The 17,920-nt window shown below is 46.5% G+C and overlaps 1 protein-coding gene across 1 annotated transcript; it reads left to right on the top strand.

Annotated features, from left to right (window-relative positions):
- Window positions 1–7,471: 7,471 nt before the first annotated feature.
- On the top strand, window positions 7,472–16,812 carry LOC308672648 (chymotrypsinogen 2-like; the record flags this gene model as incomplete). Its single annotated transcript, XM_081335696.1, has 7 exons — window positions 7,472–7,523; window positions 9,195–9,298; window positions 12,115–12,194; window positions 13,225–13,303; window positions 14,160–14,340; window positions 16,105–16,238; window positions 16,651–16,812. The coding sequence occupies 7 exons, from the start codon at window positions 7,472–7,474 to the stop codon at window positions 16,810–16,812; spliced, it is 792 nt and encodes a 263-aa protein (XP_081191822.1).
- Window positions 16,813–17,920: the final 1,108 nt, after the last annotated feature.

The following is a 17,920-nucleotide window of genomic DNA, read 5'->3' on the forward strand; positions in this document are numbered from 1 at the left end:
CAAAGGTTTGTATACCCAGCACACAACTTTCTGCTCAGTTTTCCACTGCAGCCTGTGACACGGGTGGTCCAGGGCTCATACGTCCGTGGGAATGGGCACACCGGTCTCTTGATAATACAGTCAATAATTGGCAGGAGCTTGTAATTGGCATATGAGGATATTGAGACATGAATAGAATAGAACAGAGTAGAGTAGAGTAGAGTAGAATAATAGAATAGAATAGAATAGAATAGAATAGAATAGAATAGAATAGAATAGAATAGAATAGAATAGAATAAAATAGAATAGAATAGAATAGAATAGAATAGAATAGAATAGAATAGAATAGAATAGAATAGAATAGAATAGAATAGAATAGAATAGAATAGAACAGAACAGAACAGAATAGAATAGAATAGAATAGAATAGAATGGGACCTTGGAGATCTTCTAGTCCAGCCCCCTGCTCAAGCAGGAGAATCTCTACCATTTCAGACAAGTGACCGTTCAGTCTCTTCTTGAAAGCCTCCAGTGATGAAGCACCCACAACTTCTGGTGGCAAGCCGTTCCACTGGTTAATTGTCCTCACTGTCAGGAAGTTTCTCCTTAATTCCAGGTTGCGTCTCTCTTTGATCAGTTTCTAACCACTGTTTCTTGTCCTGACCTCTGATGCTTTGGAGAATAGTCTGACCCCCTCTTCTTTGTGGCAGCCCCTCAAATACTGGGATACTGCTATTGTGTTACCCCTGTTTCTTCTTTTCTTTAGACTAGCCAAACCTGCAGCCGTTCTTCATAGGTTTTAGTCTCCAGGCCTTACATTTCTTGGCCACTGTCTTGGGGACTATCAGAAGGAGATATCTTTCCCTTTCTCTTGGGCCTTGCAAGGAGGAAGAGAAAGCAATCACAGCCATGGTTTGTGGGTGGCGGGAAATTGAGAATCCACAGCTGGTCAATATTTTTATTAGGATTCTTCCCCAGCTCCCTGGGAGATTTCTGGGACTTCAACTTAGACTGGAAATGATAGATGTGGAAGACCCTCTGATCTTCCGACTGGTGCACCCCGTGGTCGAACTCTAGTGCCCATAGATGGCATTCACTGTTAATATCACAGTAACCCCAACCGGTGGCCATAGGGGGTTCTTAGGCGTTTCTAGTGCAGCAGCCAAAGGGCCAATGCTCAGGAAGCCTGCAGAGTAGGGTCAGAAAAGTCAAGATGGCGGTGACAGTGGCGCAACTGAAAGTCTGCCTGATTTTTATGGATGCTTATTTTTATTTATTTGTATCCCACCCTTATTATTACTTTTACAAGCAACTCAAGAGGGCAAACATATCCAGCATACTTTCTCCGTCCTATTTTCCCCAGAACAACAACCCTGTGAGGTGGATTGGGCTGAGAGAGAGTGATTGGACCAAAGTCACCCAGCTGCCTTTCATGCCTAAGGTGGAACTAGAACTCACAGTATCCTGGTTTCTAAGAGTATCAGAGGGACAGGCCAATGTTAGTTTCTCTTAGTATCTCACTTCTGCCAATCAGTCAGATTTGATTAATTGAACTGGAGACCTTTTTCTTTTTAACACGTTGCATCAAAAGTTGCGTATGTAGTATTTTAGTTTGCAATTTTCCAAAACGTTGCACCACGTACATAAAACTTACAGACTACTCCACCAACGTAATATATTTTGTCCATTTTTTAAAAAATACAGTTTTGCACTATTTCCATGTATATACAGGTAGTTGTCGGTTTACAACAGTCCATTTAGGTACCAAAGTTACAGAAAAGGGACTTATGACCATTTTTCACAGTTATGACTGTCGCAGCATTTCGTGGTCCTATGATCAAAATTCAGATGCTTGGCAACTGATTCGTATTTATGACAGTTGCGTGTCCCGGGGTCACGTGATCCCCTATTGTGACCTTCTCACAAGCAGTGTCAACGGAGAAGCCAGATTCACTTATCAACCGGGTTACTAACTTAACAATTGTAATGATTCACTTAACAACTGTTGCAAGAAAGGTCGTAAAACAGGGCAAAACTGAGTTAACAAATGCTTTGCATAGCAAGAGAAATTTTGGGCTCGATTCTGGTGGTAAGTTGAAGACTCCCTGTCATGAATAAGTAGGACGACAAAATTTATGGAAAAAGGGCCCATTTCAAATGATAGCTAAATTTCACGCAGTTGTGTGTTGGTTCCAAAGTGTTAAATTAGGTAAGCTTGCTTTTAAGCAGAAACTAAATCAGTGTTTTTCAACCTTGGCAATTTGAAGATGTGTGGACTTCAACTCCCAGAATTCCCCTGCCAGCATTGCAGGGTTGGCATGGAAGGCAATGACCTCCAGATCAGCTGTGAAATTCCACGAAGAGCACCTGCTTAGTAAAAGCTGTTTCTTGATGCCAGCTTGGTGACAGATGTTGACACTGGAAAGGGAGGCCTGTTATTGCCCAACCTGCTCCTCCAATGACAGGGTCACCTCAGAGGTTACCTGGCCTTCTCCCAACACACCTGTTTCATGCTGGAACGTTCACAGCTAAAGTGAACACCTGCTACTCTTATGCAAGGTGTTCTTCCTGCCAATAGCTGGAGATGGGCAGCCACCATTGCCAGCTATCCAGTCCCCTATTCCCTTCCAGGAATCATGTTCAAACAGCTTCAGGTTCCCACAGGTCTCCTTGGATACAAATGAACAGCATCTCCATTAGAAGATCACGTCATAATCATGTTTGGACCTTTAGAATGATCCAACACCTATCTACCTTCCTTCCTTCCTTCCTTCCTTCCTTCCTTCCTTCCTTCCTTCCTTCCTTCCTTCCTTCCTTCCTTCCTTCCTTCCTTCCTTCCCTGCTTCCTTCCTCCACTCTCTCCTTCCTTCCTTTCTTTCCTTCCTTCCCTCCTATCTGCCCCCTCCTTCCCTCCCTCCCTCCCTCCCTCCCTCCTTCTTTCCTTCCTTCCTTCCTTTCTTCCTTCCTTCCTTCCTTCCTTCCTTCCTTCCTTCCTTCCTTCCTTCCTTCCTTCCTTCCTTCCTTCCTCAATGTATGTTGCATAAACCAAAGCAAATAATTGATCCAAGAACCAAGATTAGGTTGACCATGGAAGGGCCTATTGTGGGAATACTCAGGGCTTTTTTTGTCATCGAACGCTCAGAACGGAGTTCCGGCACCTTTTTTGGATGGAACGTTATAGGGTAGGCAAGGTGGGTTGTATGACATGTGTGAGTTACAGCACCTTTTTCTTTTACAAAAAAAAGCACTGGGAATGCTACCAATCTCACTTTGGGCTGGCACAAAGGGCAGGAAACCTTGCATTCAGAGTTCCTCCCAGATGCTCACTAAGCCAGGGGTAGGCAACCTTGGCTCTTTTATGACTCATGGACTTCAACTCCCAGAATTCCTGAGCCAGCATAGCTCAGGATTCTGGGAGTTGAAGTCAACGAGTCATGAAGGGGGCAAAGTTCCCCATGCTGGCTCAGGAATTCTGGGAGTTGAAGTCCAGCAGTCATGAAGGAGCCATAGTTCCCTCATGCTGGCTCAGGAGTTCTGGGAGTTGAAGTCCATGAGTCATAAAAGAGCCAAGGTTCAGCACAGTTTCCAAAAGGATACATCGAATGTACAGCTGACTACCATCTTTTTGTTAAAACATAAAAAGTTATCCACAGGGAAGGCAGACTTTGCTCTCGGGGATTTACAGTGTTCAAAGCCAAGATAACCAGAGAGCAACCTGCAAGATACCCAAAGGTGACGTCAGCTCTGAATCAGGCTCAATTCCCAAGACCTTCATGGACAGTTTTCTTGGGAAGAACATGAATGTGGCTTCCTTTGGCTTCTTCTAGGTCAGGGAGTTGGACCATAAAAAAGGCTGAGCGCCAAAGAATTGAGGCCTTTGAACTACGGTGCTGGAGAAGACTCCTGTGAGTCCCTTGGACTGCAAGGCGGTCAGTCCTAGAGGAGATTGACCCTGACTGCTCTTTAGAAGGCCAGATCCTGAAGTTGAAACTCAAATACTTTGGCCACCTAATGAGAAGGAAGGACTCACTGGAGAAGAGCCTAATGCTCAGAAAGGTTGAGGGCAAGAGAAGAAAGGGACGACAGAGAATGAGGTGGCTGGATGGAGTCACTGAAGCAGGGGACGTGAGCCGAAATGGACTCCAGAAGATGGTAGAGGACAGGAAGGCCTGGAGGAACATTGTCCATGGGGTCGCGCTGGGTCGGACACGACTTTGCAGCTAACAAGGTCAGGGGTAGGCCACCTTGGCTCTTTTATGACTGGTGGACTTCAACTCCCAGAATTCCTGAGCCAGCCATGCTGAGGAGAAAGGGAGAGGTTTCCAAGCTGAGCCATGTTGGCTCAGGAATTCTGGGCGTTGAAGTCCACGAGTCATAAAGGGGGCAAAGCTCCCCATGCTGGCTCAGGAATTCTGGGAGTTGAAGTCCACAAGTCATGAAGGGGCCATAGTTCCCCCATGCTGGCTCAGGAGTTCACGAGTCATAAAAGAGCCAAGTTTGCCTACCCCTGGTCTAGGATGTGTTGTTGGCTTTTTAGCCTAGTCTGGGTCTCTAGGACTTGATGGTGGCCCCCCAAGGCACTAACCTGTGGGGGCATCACACAATCTAACCTGCTTAGTACTTCAGCTCAGACAGATTCCCTTAGTGTGGCTGAAAAATGTCAGGGGACTCAGCTAACCGGGAAGTGGTTTCAAGGAAGAGGCCACCACACTCCATAATCCAGGCTATTTTGAGCCACTGAAATCTGAAGGGATTTGGAAAGCAAAGAGCTCTCTCTTCTTACCTTGACCATCCGCAGTCTCATGTCCTCCAGAGAGATGAGAGAAGAGGACATAGTTACCCGTTTTTAAAGAGCTGAACAAGGGAGAGGGGTTCTTCCCTAAAGAGACCCACGTACACCCCAACTCTCGTGGTTGTCCCCAAGAAGTGAACTGTTTCATTCCCTCCCTTTGCAAGGGTTTGTGGGAAGCAAAAATATTGGTGCATTGAGAAGCAAATGTTAGCTAGGGAAGGTTTCCCACTGTTGTGATTCAGGGTCAGCCTGTGGGTTCGGCAGTTGGGTCGGACGACTCAGAGGAGGAGGAGGGGGGTGTTGAAGACCTTGCTGAGGGGGTTGAAGATCTTGCTGATGATAGCCCTCAGGCAGGCCCCTCCCACTTGGTCACCATGGAGACCCAGCTGTGTGAGCCTGACAGTGTAGATGAAGATGACCCACAGCTGGCCCTGTTCAAGGACGCCCGACGCAGGAGGCAGTCAAGTAGGAGTAAACAGAGGAAGGCTGTGGGGCTTCTCAGAAGGAGGCAGAGAGAGGCCACGCCCTGAACTCTTTATAAAGGGAATGTGTGGGGAGGGCTGGTTTGCTGAAAGCAACCGCTCAGATAGTGTTTCAAAGCTCCTGTATCTTGGTTCGTGTCTTGTTTGTTTTTTGTAGTAATAAATTTGGCAGACGTAATCCCAGCCTCTTGCCGTTTGTAAAGGGGTTGCCATTTCTGCAGGGCCGGTAGCAGGCTGGTACAGAACACCCACGGCATTAGCCTCGTATTCCCCCCCACCCCAAAATAAGGCATCTAGAAGCGGTGGCCAGCGGTTGCTTGGACCACAGGTACGTTGTTGCTTACAACCACATTTGAGGCCAACATTTGTGATCCTAAGCAAGAATGAATGAATGAACCTTTTATTATCAAAGTACAACATGTATACAGTGAGATTGGCTGAGCATCCCTTCGTGCCCCCCACCATAACTCACAGTGACAATAAACCCACCATCTTGTTACACCATGGGAGCTAATTGCACACAACACACCGCCCTCGCAAGTCAATCATACATAGAGTTATTTCCCGTTCAGGAGCCTGACAGCCCATGGATAAAAGCTGTTCTTCAGCCTGTTGGCACGGCTGGCTATACTCCTGTATCTCCTACCCGATGTACCGACCAGGGTGTGAGTCGTCCCTGAGAATTTTCCTCACTCTTCCAAGGCAGCGGGCCCTGGCGAGGTCATCCAGTGGTGTCAGGGGACAGCCCACGATATTTTGTGCTGTGCTCACCACCCTTTGCAATGCTTTCCTATCCGCGGCTGTCAGACCAGCATACCAAACCACAATACAGCGCGAGAGGATGCTCTCTATAGCAGACCAGTAAAAGAGGATCATTAGCCGTTGTTCTACCCTGTTCTTCCATAAGACCAGGGCTTTTTTTCTCATAGAACGCCCAGAACGGAGTTCCGGCAGCTTTTTTGGATGGAACTTTGTAGGGTAGGCAAGGTGGGTTGTATGACATTTGTGAGTTCCAGCACCTTTTTCTTTTACAAAAAAAGCACTGTGTAAGACCCTGAGGAAGTGGAGTCTCTGTTGGGCCTTTCTGGCCACCTGGGTTGTACTGACTTTCCAGGTAAGATCTTCGCAGAGGTAGACTCCCAGGAATTTAAAGGAGGAGACTCTCTCCACACAGCCCCCCCCGATGTAAAGTGGGGCAGGTTCCTCTCTTTTCCTCCGGAAGTCTAGCACCATCTCCTTTGTCTTGCCAATGTTCAGGTGCAGGTTGTTCTCTAAACACCGTAGGGATAGTTTTTGTACCTCCCCCTGAGTTTTATTCCATTTTATGATCTTTCTTGACACAGTTGTTAAGAGAATCTGGTGTCCCCCACTGACTTTGCTCATTGGAAGGTCGCAAAAGGGGATCACATGACTTGAAGACATGGCAACCGTCATAAACATGAGCCAGTTGCCAAGCATCTGAATTTTGATCATGTGACCACGGGGGTGGGGGCTAGATTAGATAATCTACAAAGGCCCTTCCAACTCTATTCTATTCTATTCTATTCTATTCTATTCTATTCTATTCTATTCTATTCTATTCTATTCTATTCTATTCTATTCTATTCTATTCTATTCTATTATTCTATTCTACTCGACTCTATTCTATATTCTATTCTGTTCTGTTCTGTTCTGTTCTGTCATGATTCTATTCTATTCTATTCTATTCTATTCTATTCTATTCTATTCTATTCTATTCTATTCTATTCTATTCTATTCTATTCTACTCGACTCTATTCTATATTCTATTCAATTCTAATTCTAATTCTATTCTATTCTATTCTATCAAGATTCTCTTCTCTTCTCTTCTCTTCTCTTCTCTTCTCTTCTCTTCTCTTCTCTTCTCTTCTCTTCTCTTCTCTTCTTGCAGGGCTGACAGAGGGCTACATTCGCACCCAGGTCGACGGGCTGCAAGCCTGAAGGGTGAGGCTTTCAGCAAAAACCTGCTGCATGACATACAGCCACCATTTACGGTTGTCTTCATGCCATGTCACCTGGCCCCTTGCCCATCCACCCACCTGGCCTGACCCGTGGAAGCTGAGCTTATCTCCAAGGTCTTCAAGCGATAAGATGGTGGCCAACCAGACTGAGCCGGCCCACTAATCTGCCCCCTGTCCACCTCTGCCCCCTATATGAGGGTGCCGGCTCCTGCCCTGCTCCTCGCTGTTTCAGAAGGCAAGATGGCTCTGTTCTGGCTGCTCTCCTGTTTGGCTCTCCTCGGTGCTGCCAAGGGTGAGTACCGTCAGCATCCTCTTTCTTGCCCTTGGTGGTGGGGAAGGAGACCCAGCGCCCGTTTCCCTACGCGTGGTTTGAGATCGGTCCCCGAGGGGGAGGCAAGAGGCTGGGCGCTCCCTTTGACATCTCTGGAAAGGACTCTGAATTCACGGCCTTCAGCCAAACGAAAGTAAAGGGGCGCCTGAGGGCTTTACAGATAGTCCTCGACTTATAACGGTTTGTTCAAAGTTACAACGGCACCGAAAAAAGTGACTTATGGCCGTTCTTCACACTGACGACCTTCGTAGCATCCCCCTGGTCACTTGATCAAAATTCAGACGCTTGGCAGCAGGTTCATGCTTACGACCGTTGCTGTGTCACGGGGCTCACCTCATCCCCTTTTGCGACCCTCCGACGAGCAAAGGCAAGGGGGAAGCCGGATTCCGTTAACAACCAGGTCACTAACTTATCAACCGCGGTGATTCACCTTAACAACTGTAGCAAGGGGGAAAAAATGGTAAAATGGGGCAAAACCCACTTAACAGATGTCTCATTTTGCAACGGAAATGCTGGGCTCAACTTTGGCCTTAAGTCGAGGACTGTCTGTACTTCGCTGGTTGTGACCGACTCAAAGGGGCTGTATTCACCTCTTCCATTGTCCAGAGATGTTTCCGCGGTCATGGGGCCATCACAACATCACGCTACGGCACAGAGAGTGTGGCGAAACGCAGAACGTAGTTATCTCCTCGCGTGCTTATACAAGGACTCCTCGCCTAGTGAATGTTCAAAGTTACCACGGCACTGGAAAAAATGACTTATGAGCACTTTTCACAATTATGCCCACTGCAGCATCCCCAGGGTGATGTGATTTACATTCGGATGCTTGGCAACTGACTCACATTTATGACGGTTTGCAGCCTCCCAGGGTCACGTGGTCCCCTTTTGTGACCTTCTGGCAAGCAAACTCAAGGGGGAAACCAGATTCACTTAACAACGGTGTTACTAATTTAACAACTGCAGTGATTCACTTAGAAAATGTGGCAGGAAAAGTTGTAAAATGGGGCGAAATAGGTACTGCACACTGAACACAGCTAGACCTCAACCTATGACCGCAATTGAGCCCAAAGTTTTGTGGTTAAGTGAGAAATTTGTTACTTAACAACATACATTTTCGGCTCAATTGCAGTCGTAGGTTGAGGTCTAGCTGTGTGCAGTACCTATTCATCTACTTGCATTTACAGGAGCTGAGACACTTGACGGGAGCTCACTCCATCTCGTGGCAGTCGGGTCTCAAACTGCTGAACTATAGACCTTTAGTCCAAGACTCAGCATCTTAACCGTTGAGCCACTGCATCCCTGCAACCCTAAGCACAACTAAAATCCAGGGGTTGGCCACTGCCTCTTCATCAGTCCTTTTCAGCTATTACCATTGACTTAAGATGCTACCTGCATTATCCAGCCACAAGAGCATGGCTTAAATTTCTATAAAAGTCTGCCTTTTGTAACTCCAGGCTTCCTAGATATGGAAGACCCCACTGGATTTGTTCTGATTTATGTGTGCTGTGTTCACTACACAACTAGACTGCAGGGTGGCAAATGAATACTGGGGTCTATCCCTTAGCAATAACAGGTTGAAAGCAAAACCACCCTCCTCCCCGCTCTGGGATTAACATTCTGATTCATTGCCAGGTTGTGGTGTTCCCGCCATCACTCCTTCAATCACTGGCTATGCCCGGATAGTCAATGGGGAAGATGCCGTGCCCGGATCATGGCCTTGGCAGGTCTCCCTGCAGGTAAGAATGCAGCACATGCTTTGCTTTGCCTGGAAGTTTGGAAGACAAAGGAGTTGGTGGTGGCATTGGGTGGAGAGACACAAAACGATGTACTTTTTGGTGTCAGCTGATGCCTTCTGCTGGGATAGGCTGCATCAGATGCAAAGATCTAAACCAAAGTTTCTCAACTTAGCAACTTTATGATGGGTGGACTGGGCTGGACTGGACTAGAATAGAATAGAATAGAATAGAATAGAATAGAATAGAATAGAATAGAATAGAATAGAATAGAATAGAATAGAATAGAATAGAATAGAATAGAATAGAATAGAATAGAATAGAAAATGTGGAATGGAATAGAATAGAATAGAATAGAATAGAATAGAATAGAATAGAATAGAATAGAATAGAATAGAATAGAATAGAATAGAATAGAATAGAATGGAATGGAATGGAATGGAATGGAATGGAATGGAGCGGAGCGGAGCGGAGTGCAATAGAATATAGAACAGAACAGAACAGAATAGAATAGGAGAATGGACTGAAGGGAAGAGAAGAATGGGATGAGTAGAGTAGAGTAGAGTAGAGTAGAGTAGAGTAGAGTAGAGTAGAGTAGAGTAGAGTAGAATAGAATAGAATAGAATAGAATAGAATAGAATAGAATAGAATAGAATAGAATAGAATAGAATAGAATAGAATAGAATAGAATAGAATAGAATAGAATAGAATAGAATAGAATAGAATAGAATAGAATAGGTTGGAAGGAATCTTGGAGGTCTTCTAGTCCAGCCCCCTGCTGAAGCAGGAGAATCTGCTAGCCAAAATAGACTAGCCAAACCCAAGACCTGCAGCTGTTCATGTTTTAGTCTCCATGCTTTCTGGCTGGGGAATTCTGGGAGTTGAAGTCCACCCACTTTAAAGTTGCTAAGGTTGAGGATGATTGTTCTAAAGTGATGGAGAAGGGAAGCTCTATAACAACTGTGGTCATCAAGACAGGTGGCAAATGTGGGGAGGATCAGTGGCACAAATAAACCTTTGACAGTCTTGGGTCTGCTGCCCAGAGGGCTGATGAACTAAGAGGCTGAGCATTTCATGACATTTTTCTCACAGTTTATTTATTTATTTGTTTTTATAAACCGCCCTTCTCCCGAGGGACTCGGGGCGGTGTACAGAATAAGGTAGGCATACAGAATGAACAATAGTGGAAAAAAAACAATAGTAAAATACAAACTGGGACCCCAATTAGAGCTATCAGGCCAGGCCGGACTGCTGGAACAGGTAAGTTTTTAATTCGCGCCGGAAGGTGCGGAGGTCGGGGGCCATCCGGATTTCGGTTGGTAAGCTGTTCCAGAGGGCTGGCGCACCCACTGAGAATGCCCTCCCCCTGGGGGCCACCAGCCGACATTCCTTGAGCGGTGGCACCCTGAGGAGGCCCTCTCTGTGGGAGCGCACAGGACGGTGGGGTGCTGACATTGGCAGAAGGTGCTCCCGTAGGTAGTCCGGACCCATGCCATGTAGGGCTTTGTATGTCATTGTTAGCACCTTGAACTTCACACGGAAGGCAACTGGAAGCCAGTGCAGCGCACGGAGGAGAGGTGTGATATGGGAGTATCGGGAGGCTCCCAAGAGTGTCCGTGCCGCTGCACTTTGCACCAGTTGAAGCTTCCGAGTGGATCTCAAGGGCAGCCCCATGTAGAGAGCGTTACAATAGTCTAGGCGAGAGGTCACAAGAGCATGGGTGACTGTACGTAAGGCATCCAGGTCCAGATAAGGCCGTAATTGGCGAACTAGTCGAACCCGGGAGAAGGCCCCCTTGGTCACAGCTCCTATGTGATCTTCCAGGGAGAGCTGCGAGTCAAGGAGGACACCCAGGTTGCGGGCCCTATCAACAGGGGGTAGTAACTTGTCTCCGATGTTAAGGGATGGGATGATCTGAGTATCCTGGCTTGCCGGTACGTACAGCCATTCAGTCTTGTCCGGGTTCAGTTGAAGCCTGTTCCTCCCCATCCATTCCCGGACCGCTTTCAGGCAGCGGGACATCACGTCGAGGGCATCACTGATGTTGTTTGGAGTTGAGATGAAAAGCTGGGTGTCATCAGCATACTGATGGTACCCTACTCCAAAGCTGCGAATGATCTCGCCCAGCGGTTTCATGTAGATGTTGAACAGGAGAGGCGAGAGGACCGACCCCTGAGGGACTCCGCAAGCGAGAGGCCTCGGGGTCGACCTCTGTCCCCCTGCCAACACCGACTGCGAGCGACCCTGGAGAAAGGAGAACCAACGCAGAACCGTGCCTCCCAGTCCCCTGAGGCGTCGCAGTAAGATACCATGGTCGATGGTATCGAAAGCCGCCGAGAGGTCTAATAAGACTAGGACAGAGGAATGGCCCCTGTCCCGGGCTCTCCAGAGATCATTTATCAGAGCGACCAATGCCGTCTCCGTGCTGTAGCCCGGCCTGAAGCCCGATTGGTACGGGTCTAGATAAACCGCTTCATCCAGGATCTGAGGGAGTTGGTGCGCCACCACGCTCTCAACAACCTTCGCAAGGAAGCGAAGATTGGAGACTGGACGAAAGTTATTCAATGAGGATGGGTCCAAGGTGGGCTTCTTGAGGAGAGGTCTCACCACCGCCTCCTTCAAGGCGGTGGGGAAGTGACCCTCACTCAGAGAAGCGGAGATGACCGCCAGGAACCAGCCTCGTGTCCCCTCTCGAGCTGCATATGCCAGCCAGGAAGGGCACGGGTCCAGTAAGCATGTGGAGGAGCTCAACCTCCTCATAATCCTGTCCACTTCCTTAGGAGTCACAGGATCAAATTGACTCAATCTCCATTCTGTAGGACAAGACTGGTTTCCATTTCTGTGGAGGTTCTCTGATCAATGAGAACTGGGTGGTCACTGCTGCCCACTGCGGTGTCAGGTAAGAATGGTGCTCTTGAAAGATCTAACCAGAGAGGCTCTGAGGTTCAAATTTCTGAGGAACTAGGTCCTCTCTAGGCTTGGGGGTCAACAATGTAGAGATCATAGACGACAAGGCCCTTAAGAAAGCGTTTCCTAGACAACATAAATCTTAATTTTCACTTCTTCAAATGCTTTTGTGCTGCACATGGGCCTCATTGCCATCCTTAGAAAATCATTAAGACCCTTAATGAGACTGCACTTGGAATATTGCATCCAATTTGAGTCACCATGATTAAAAAAAAGATGTCGAGACTCTGGAAAGGGTGCAGAGAAGAGCAACCAAGATGATTAGGGGGCTGGAGGCTAAAATGTTCAGTGAACAGTTGCAGGAATTGGGTATGTCTAGTTTAATGAAGAGAAGGACTAGGGGTGACAGGATAGAAGTGTTCCAATATTTGAGGGGCTGCCACAAGGAAGAGAGGGGTCAACCTATTCTCCAAAGCACCTGAGAGCAGCACAAGAAATAACCGTTGGAAGATAATCAAAGAGAGATCCAATCGAGAACTAAGTGGAAATTTCCTATCAGTGAGAACAATTAATCAGTGGAATGGCTTACCTTTGGAAGTTGTGGTGCTCCGTTACTGCAGGTTTTCAAAAAAATAGATTGGACTGACATTTGTCCAGATGGTATAGGGCAGGGGTAGGCAACCTCGGCTCTTTTATGACTCCTGCACTTCAGCTATGCTGACTCAGGAATTCTGGGAGTTGAAGTCCATGAGTCATAAAAGAGCCGAGGTTGCCTAACCCCTGGTATAGGGAGTCTTGAGCAGGGGATTGGACTAGAAGACCTCCAAGGTCCCTTCCAAATCTCTTATTCTATATTCTTTATTAAAGTTGAGTACTGTAGTTTTTATCCCAGATGAAATCTTGTCTAGTTCCTGCTTCCTTGATCTTATCCAGCTGCATGGGGCTGGAGAGCCCAACTCTTCCTGTGTATTCTTACTTAATGGATATCTCTGTTTTTTCCTAATTTCCCACTTCTGTGACAGGACAAGCCACATGGTGGTGCTGGGGGCATTTGACAAAAGTACTCCTGATGAAGACGTTCAGGTCATCAAGATAGCCAAGGTGAGCAGGGCATGGGTGACATGGAAGCATCTTTGGGACAAAAATGCCCATCAGGTTGTGCAGCCTTGCAGCATGAGCATCACAACAAGGGTGCTAAAATAGCTTTCTTGGGCTACAGCCTGAATAGATGGTTTCACGAATTCGTAGGTTGTAACAAAGAGTATCGTCCCTAAATGGAAAGAAAATAGGCTGTTGACTAGACTGGGGGTGGGTGGTGGTTTTCAAGAAACTTCCTAGAAGAAACGAATGGCCTGGAGATGTTCATGAAGTCACTAGGAATTGAGCTCGTGAGGAGGGAGTCCAGGTTGATGGCCACAGCTAGCCAACTTTTGGAAGATGCAAAAATTGCTAAGCAGGTTCAGACTTGGTTAGTATTTGGAAGGGAGATTAGGGAAACTCAACATTACAAATTAAGTTGGGAGGCTGAAAAGCTACCTCTGAAGAAGAAACCACAAGGGCTGAAGACCTGGCTCTGCCCCATGACAGGGCTGCAGCAGTGGAGGGGGCCGTTAGATTAGGAAAGACCCCCACTTCTCCCCATGTACTTCGTGTTCCCCTCCTCCCCACCTTTTAACGGTAATTATTACTGTTATTTTTTGCTTTATTATTTTAATATGTACTAATTTTAATGTCTGTAAGCTGCCCAGAGTTGTGTCTGGACCAGAGGGGTGGCATGTAAATAAAATAAAAATAAAATAAACAAACCATCGAGACAATGCAGGGACGTGTCCATGTAATCCATGGGAACCAAGAGAGACTTTGCCATTTAGGTCATTGGTGCCACAAGAGCCATTTCCAAGACGTGATGCCAGCTCCCTCTTGGCTTCAACTAAAACCCCTTCCTTTCCTCCGTCAGGTTTTCAAAAACCCCCGGTATAACATGTTCACCATCCGAAATGACATCACATTGCTCAAGCTGGCCACCCCAGCCCGGCTGACAGCTCGTGTGTCTCCTGTGTGTCTGCCAAAAGCCACCGACGCCTTCCCTGGTGGGATGAACTGCGTCACCAGCGGATGGGGATATATGCAACATACTGGTAAAAGGGGGACTCTCCTTCTCGGGGGACGGGCAGTAAAAGAGACAGGAAGGGAAGTTCTGATGAACAGCAACCTGGGTCATTTTATTTATCTAGGTTGCTTCTCTCCTTGGTTAGTTTCCGCCCCGTTGCTTCTTCTCCTGCCTTCAGGTGCTTTGGAGAACAGGTTGACCCTCCCTCTTCTTTGGGGCAGCCCCTCAAATATTGGAAGACTGCCATCATGTCACTCTTAGTCCTAATGAAAAGAAGGACAAGGGGTGATGTGATAGCAGTGATCCGGTATCTCAGGGGCTGACACAAAGAAGAGGGAGTCAAGCTATTCTCCAAAGCATCTGAAGGCAGGACAAGAAGCAACGGATGGAAACTAACCAAAGAGAGAAGCAACCTAGAACTAAGGAGAAATTTCCTGATGGTGAGAACAATTAATCAGTGTAACAACTTGCTTCCAGAAGTTGTGAATGCTGCAACACTGGAAGTTTTTAAGAAGAGAATGGACTGCCATTTGTCTGAAGTGGTACAGGGTTTTCTGCCTGAGCAGGGGGTTGGACTAGAAGACCTCCAAGGTCCCTTCCAACTCTGTTATTCTGTTCTGTTATTCTGCTATTGTTCTTGTAATTAGCCAGGTTTCGGACAGATCACTATGGATAAAATCTGTCTACATGCAGTTCTCGACTTACAACTGCCATAAAGCGAGTCACCCACTTGACCTATCCAATTTTACAATCTTTTTTGCGGTGGACATTAAGTGAGCACCGCAGTGGTTAAATGAACCAATTGTTTACTGTGACCTAGTTTTGTTGAAAACAAGAAGCAAATTCCTGGAATTTGGCAAAAACATCATAAAATGGTTTGCATAACTGCGGGACACAGCAAATGGCTGTAAATAGAGGCAGTAAGTAAATGATGGCTATATAGTGGTGGTGCAGTGGTTAGAATACAGCATTGCAGGCTGACTATGCCAATTGCCAGCAGTTCGATCCTGAGTGGCTCAAGGTTGACTCAGCCTTCCATCCTTCTGAGGTCGGTAAAATGAGGACCCAGATTGTTGGGGAAGCAAGAGGCTGACTCTGTAAAGCACTTAGAGAGGGTTGTAAAGCATTGTGAAGCGGTATATAAGTCTAAGTGCTATTGGTTGCCAAGCGCCTGATATGGCGGTTACTTAACTAGCAGTTGTTGGAACTTTGGAAGCAGGTCATAAGTACTTCTAGGAAGGTCTGTCATAACTTTGAATAGTTGCTAAGTGACAGGTTGCAAGTTGAGGACTGTTTTTATGTGGTTGCTAACAGTGGACAGTGACCCAATGGCATATAATCAATCAATCAGCCAGCAGTTTTCTGTTCTACTACAGAGAAAAAAACCCTAAAGAGTTTCAATATAAGCTGAATATCATTATTATTGACACCTTCTCTCAACATACATTGCTGGCTAATTGCCTTTTAACTTCTCCAAAGCAAGCTTTTTAAAGGCCCAATCTCCAGCTTCAGCTCTTTGGCTTTGAAAAGTAAACACTGCTGTTTCTATGCAACTTCCAAAACTTGATTTTTTTCATTGACGGAAGAAAGCTAGAAGCCAGCAAGCTCCGTTTCACATGAGAATCCATGGATTGGTATGCAGTCCATCAAGACTGGAACAAGAGGGTCTTATTTCAAGGTTTTTTAAAAAATTGAGAGGTCTGCATGGATTTATTCCCAAGTCAAGAGTCAGACATGATACAGATGTGTGGGTGTCTTTTCTCATTTTTGTGTGTTTGATGATCTATTTCAGACAAGGTCTCGCCCAACAAATTGCAACAGGTGGCTCTTCCTCTGCTGACCAATCAGCAGTGCAAGAAATTCTGGGGCAACCGCATCGCCGACGTCATGATCTGTGCTGGGGCTGCAGGAGCTTCCTCTTGCATGGTATGGCTTTTTCTGGTCGTCCCACTCTGTAATTTCTGCCGGTTGTTCTGTATCTTCCCAGAATTCCTGCTCTCTACCATCTGGAACAGGTCTTTGCCCCACATAGATTCTTCTCATTTTCTTGGATCTGTCTTGCTAACTTCATGTCTCCCACTTGGTGAACTTCTAGAGAAGTTCTCAACATCTTCAGAAGGTCAATGGATTTATATAAAGGTCTCCAAGTCTCCTATGGTCCTCATTTGTCCCTGGAGTTGGCTTCTCCTGGCCATTCCACTTTGGTTTGGGGAAGCAAGGAGCTGCTCAAGACCACTGTCTCCATCCTTGAAGATCTGCTGCTTGGGACCTCCTCCAAAGTCCCTTCCAACACTCTGCTCCATCAGCCACTAACCTTCTTTTCCGGTTTCTCCTGCAGGGTGATTCTGGTGGTCCTCTGGTCTGTCAGAAGAATGGGGCCTGGAATCTGGTTGGGATTGTCTCCTGGGGCAGCAGCACCTGCTCTCCAGCCAGCCCGGGGGTCTATGCCCGCGTTACTGAACTTCTGCCCTTCATTGAATCTACCCTTGCTAATAACTAACACTCCTCAGTGATGGAACAGCAATAAAAGCAGCAGAACACATTTTGCCTTGGTCATTTTTCTTCTTCTAGTGTTCCATACGGTGTCTCAGAGCTGCATTGCAGCAGGACTCTTAAAAGAGGTTCTTGGGATGTGGCCATTAATCAGAAAGCGGTGGTTATTAAACAGGTGCAGCTCAACCTGGATGAGGCAGCTCATAAAACGTGTGGGTGCAGTTCAAGAATGCAGATAATATAAGTATAAGGCCTTATAATACAATTATATATATTATATAAGATCATGTATAATTATGTAATTGTATTATGTAAAATAGTTGTACTGCCTTGGTAAGATCACTTGCAAGACGGCATTCAGTTTTGGTCACCAGGATATAAAAAAGATGTTGAGACTCTGGAAAGAGAGCAGAGAAGAGCGACAAAGATGATCAGGGGACTGGAGGCTAAAACATATGAGGAACGGTTGCAGGGTTTGGGCTTGTCTAGTCTAGTGAAAAAAAGGACTGGGGGTGACAGGATAGCAGTCGTCCAATATTTGAGAGACAGCCACAGAGAAGAGGGGGCTCAACCTATCCTCCAAAGCACCTGAAAGCAGGTCAAGAAGCAACAGATGGAAACGAATCAAGGAGAGAACCAGCCTAGAACAAAGGAGAAATTTCCTGACAGTGAGGACAATTAACCAGTGGAATGGCTTGCTTCAGAAGTTGTGGGTGCCCATCACTGGAGGCTTTTAAGAAGAGACTGGACAGCCATTGGTCTGAAACTGTAGCTAGGGTCTCCTGTTTGAGCAGGGAGTTGGACTAGAGGACCTCCAAGGTCCCTTCCAGCTCTGATGTTCTGTGTGTTCTGTATCTTCTGCAGATATGAAACACAAATAGACAAGACAAGATAGACAAAAGTGAATGCTTCTTACCAAGAAAAAAGAGTTTCTCAAGGCTGTCTTGAAGATGTTTGGACTTCCACAGATCTTCAAGTTGCCAAGGTTGAAAAACACTCGTCTAGAGACAGACTTGCAACAGTTCATTGGGTGACTGTTTGAGGCTACAACGGCACTGAAAAAGAGGGACCATTTTTCACACTTACGACTGTTGCAGCATCCCCATGGTCACGTG

Source organism: Vipera berus (assembly GCF_964194415.1).
Source record: "Vipera berus genome assembly, chromosome: 10".
NCBI classification, from domain to species: Eukaryota; Metazoa; Chordata; class Lepidosauria; order Squamata; family Viperidae; genus Vipera; species Vipera berus.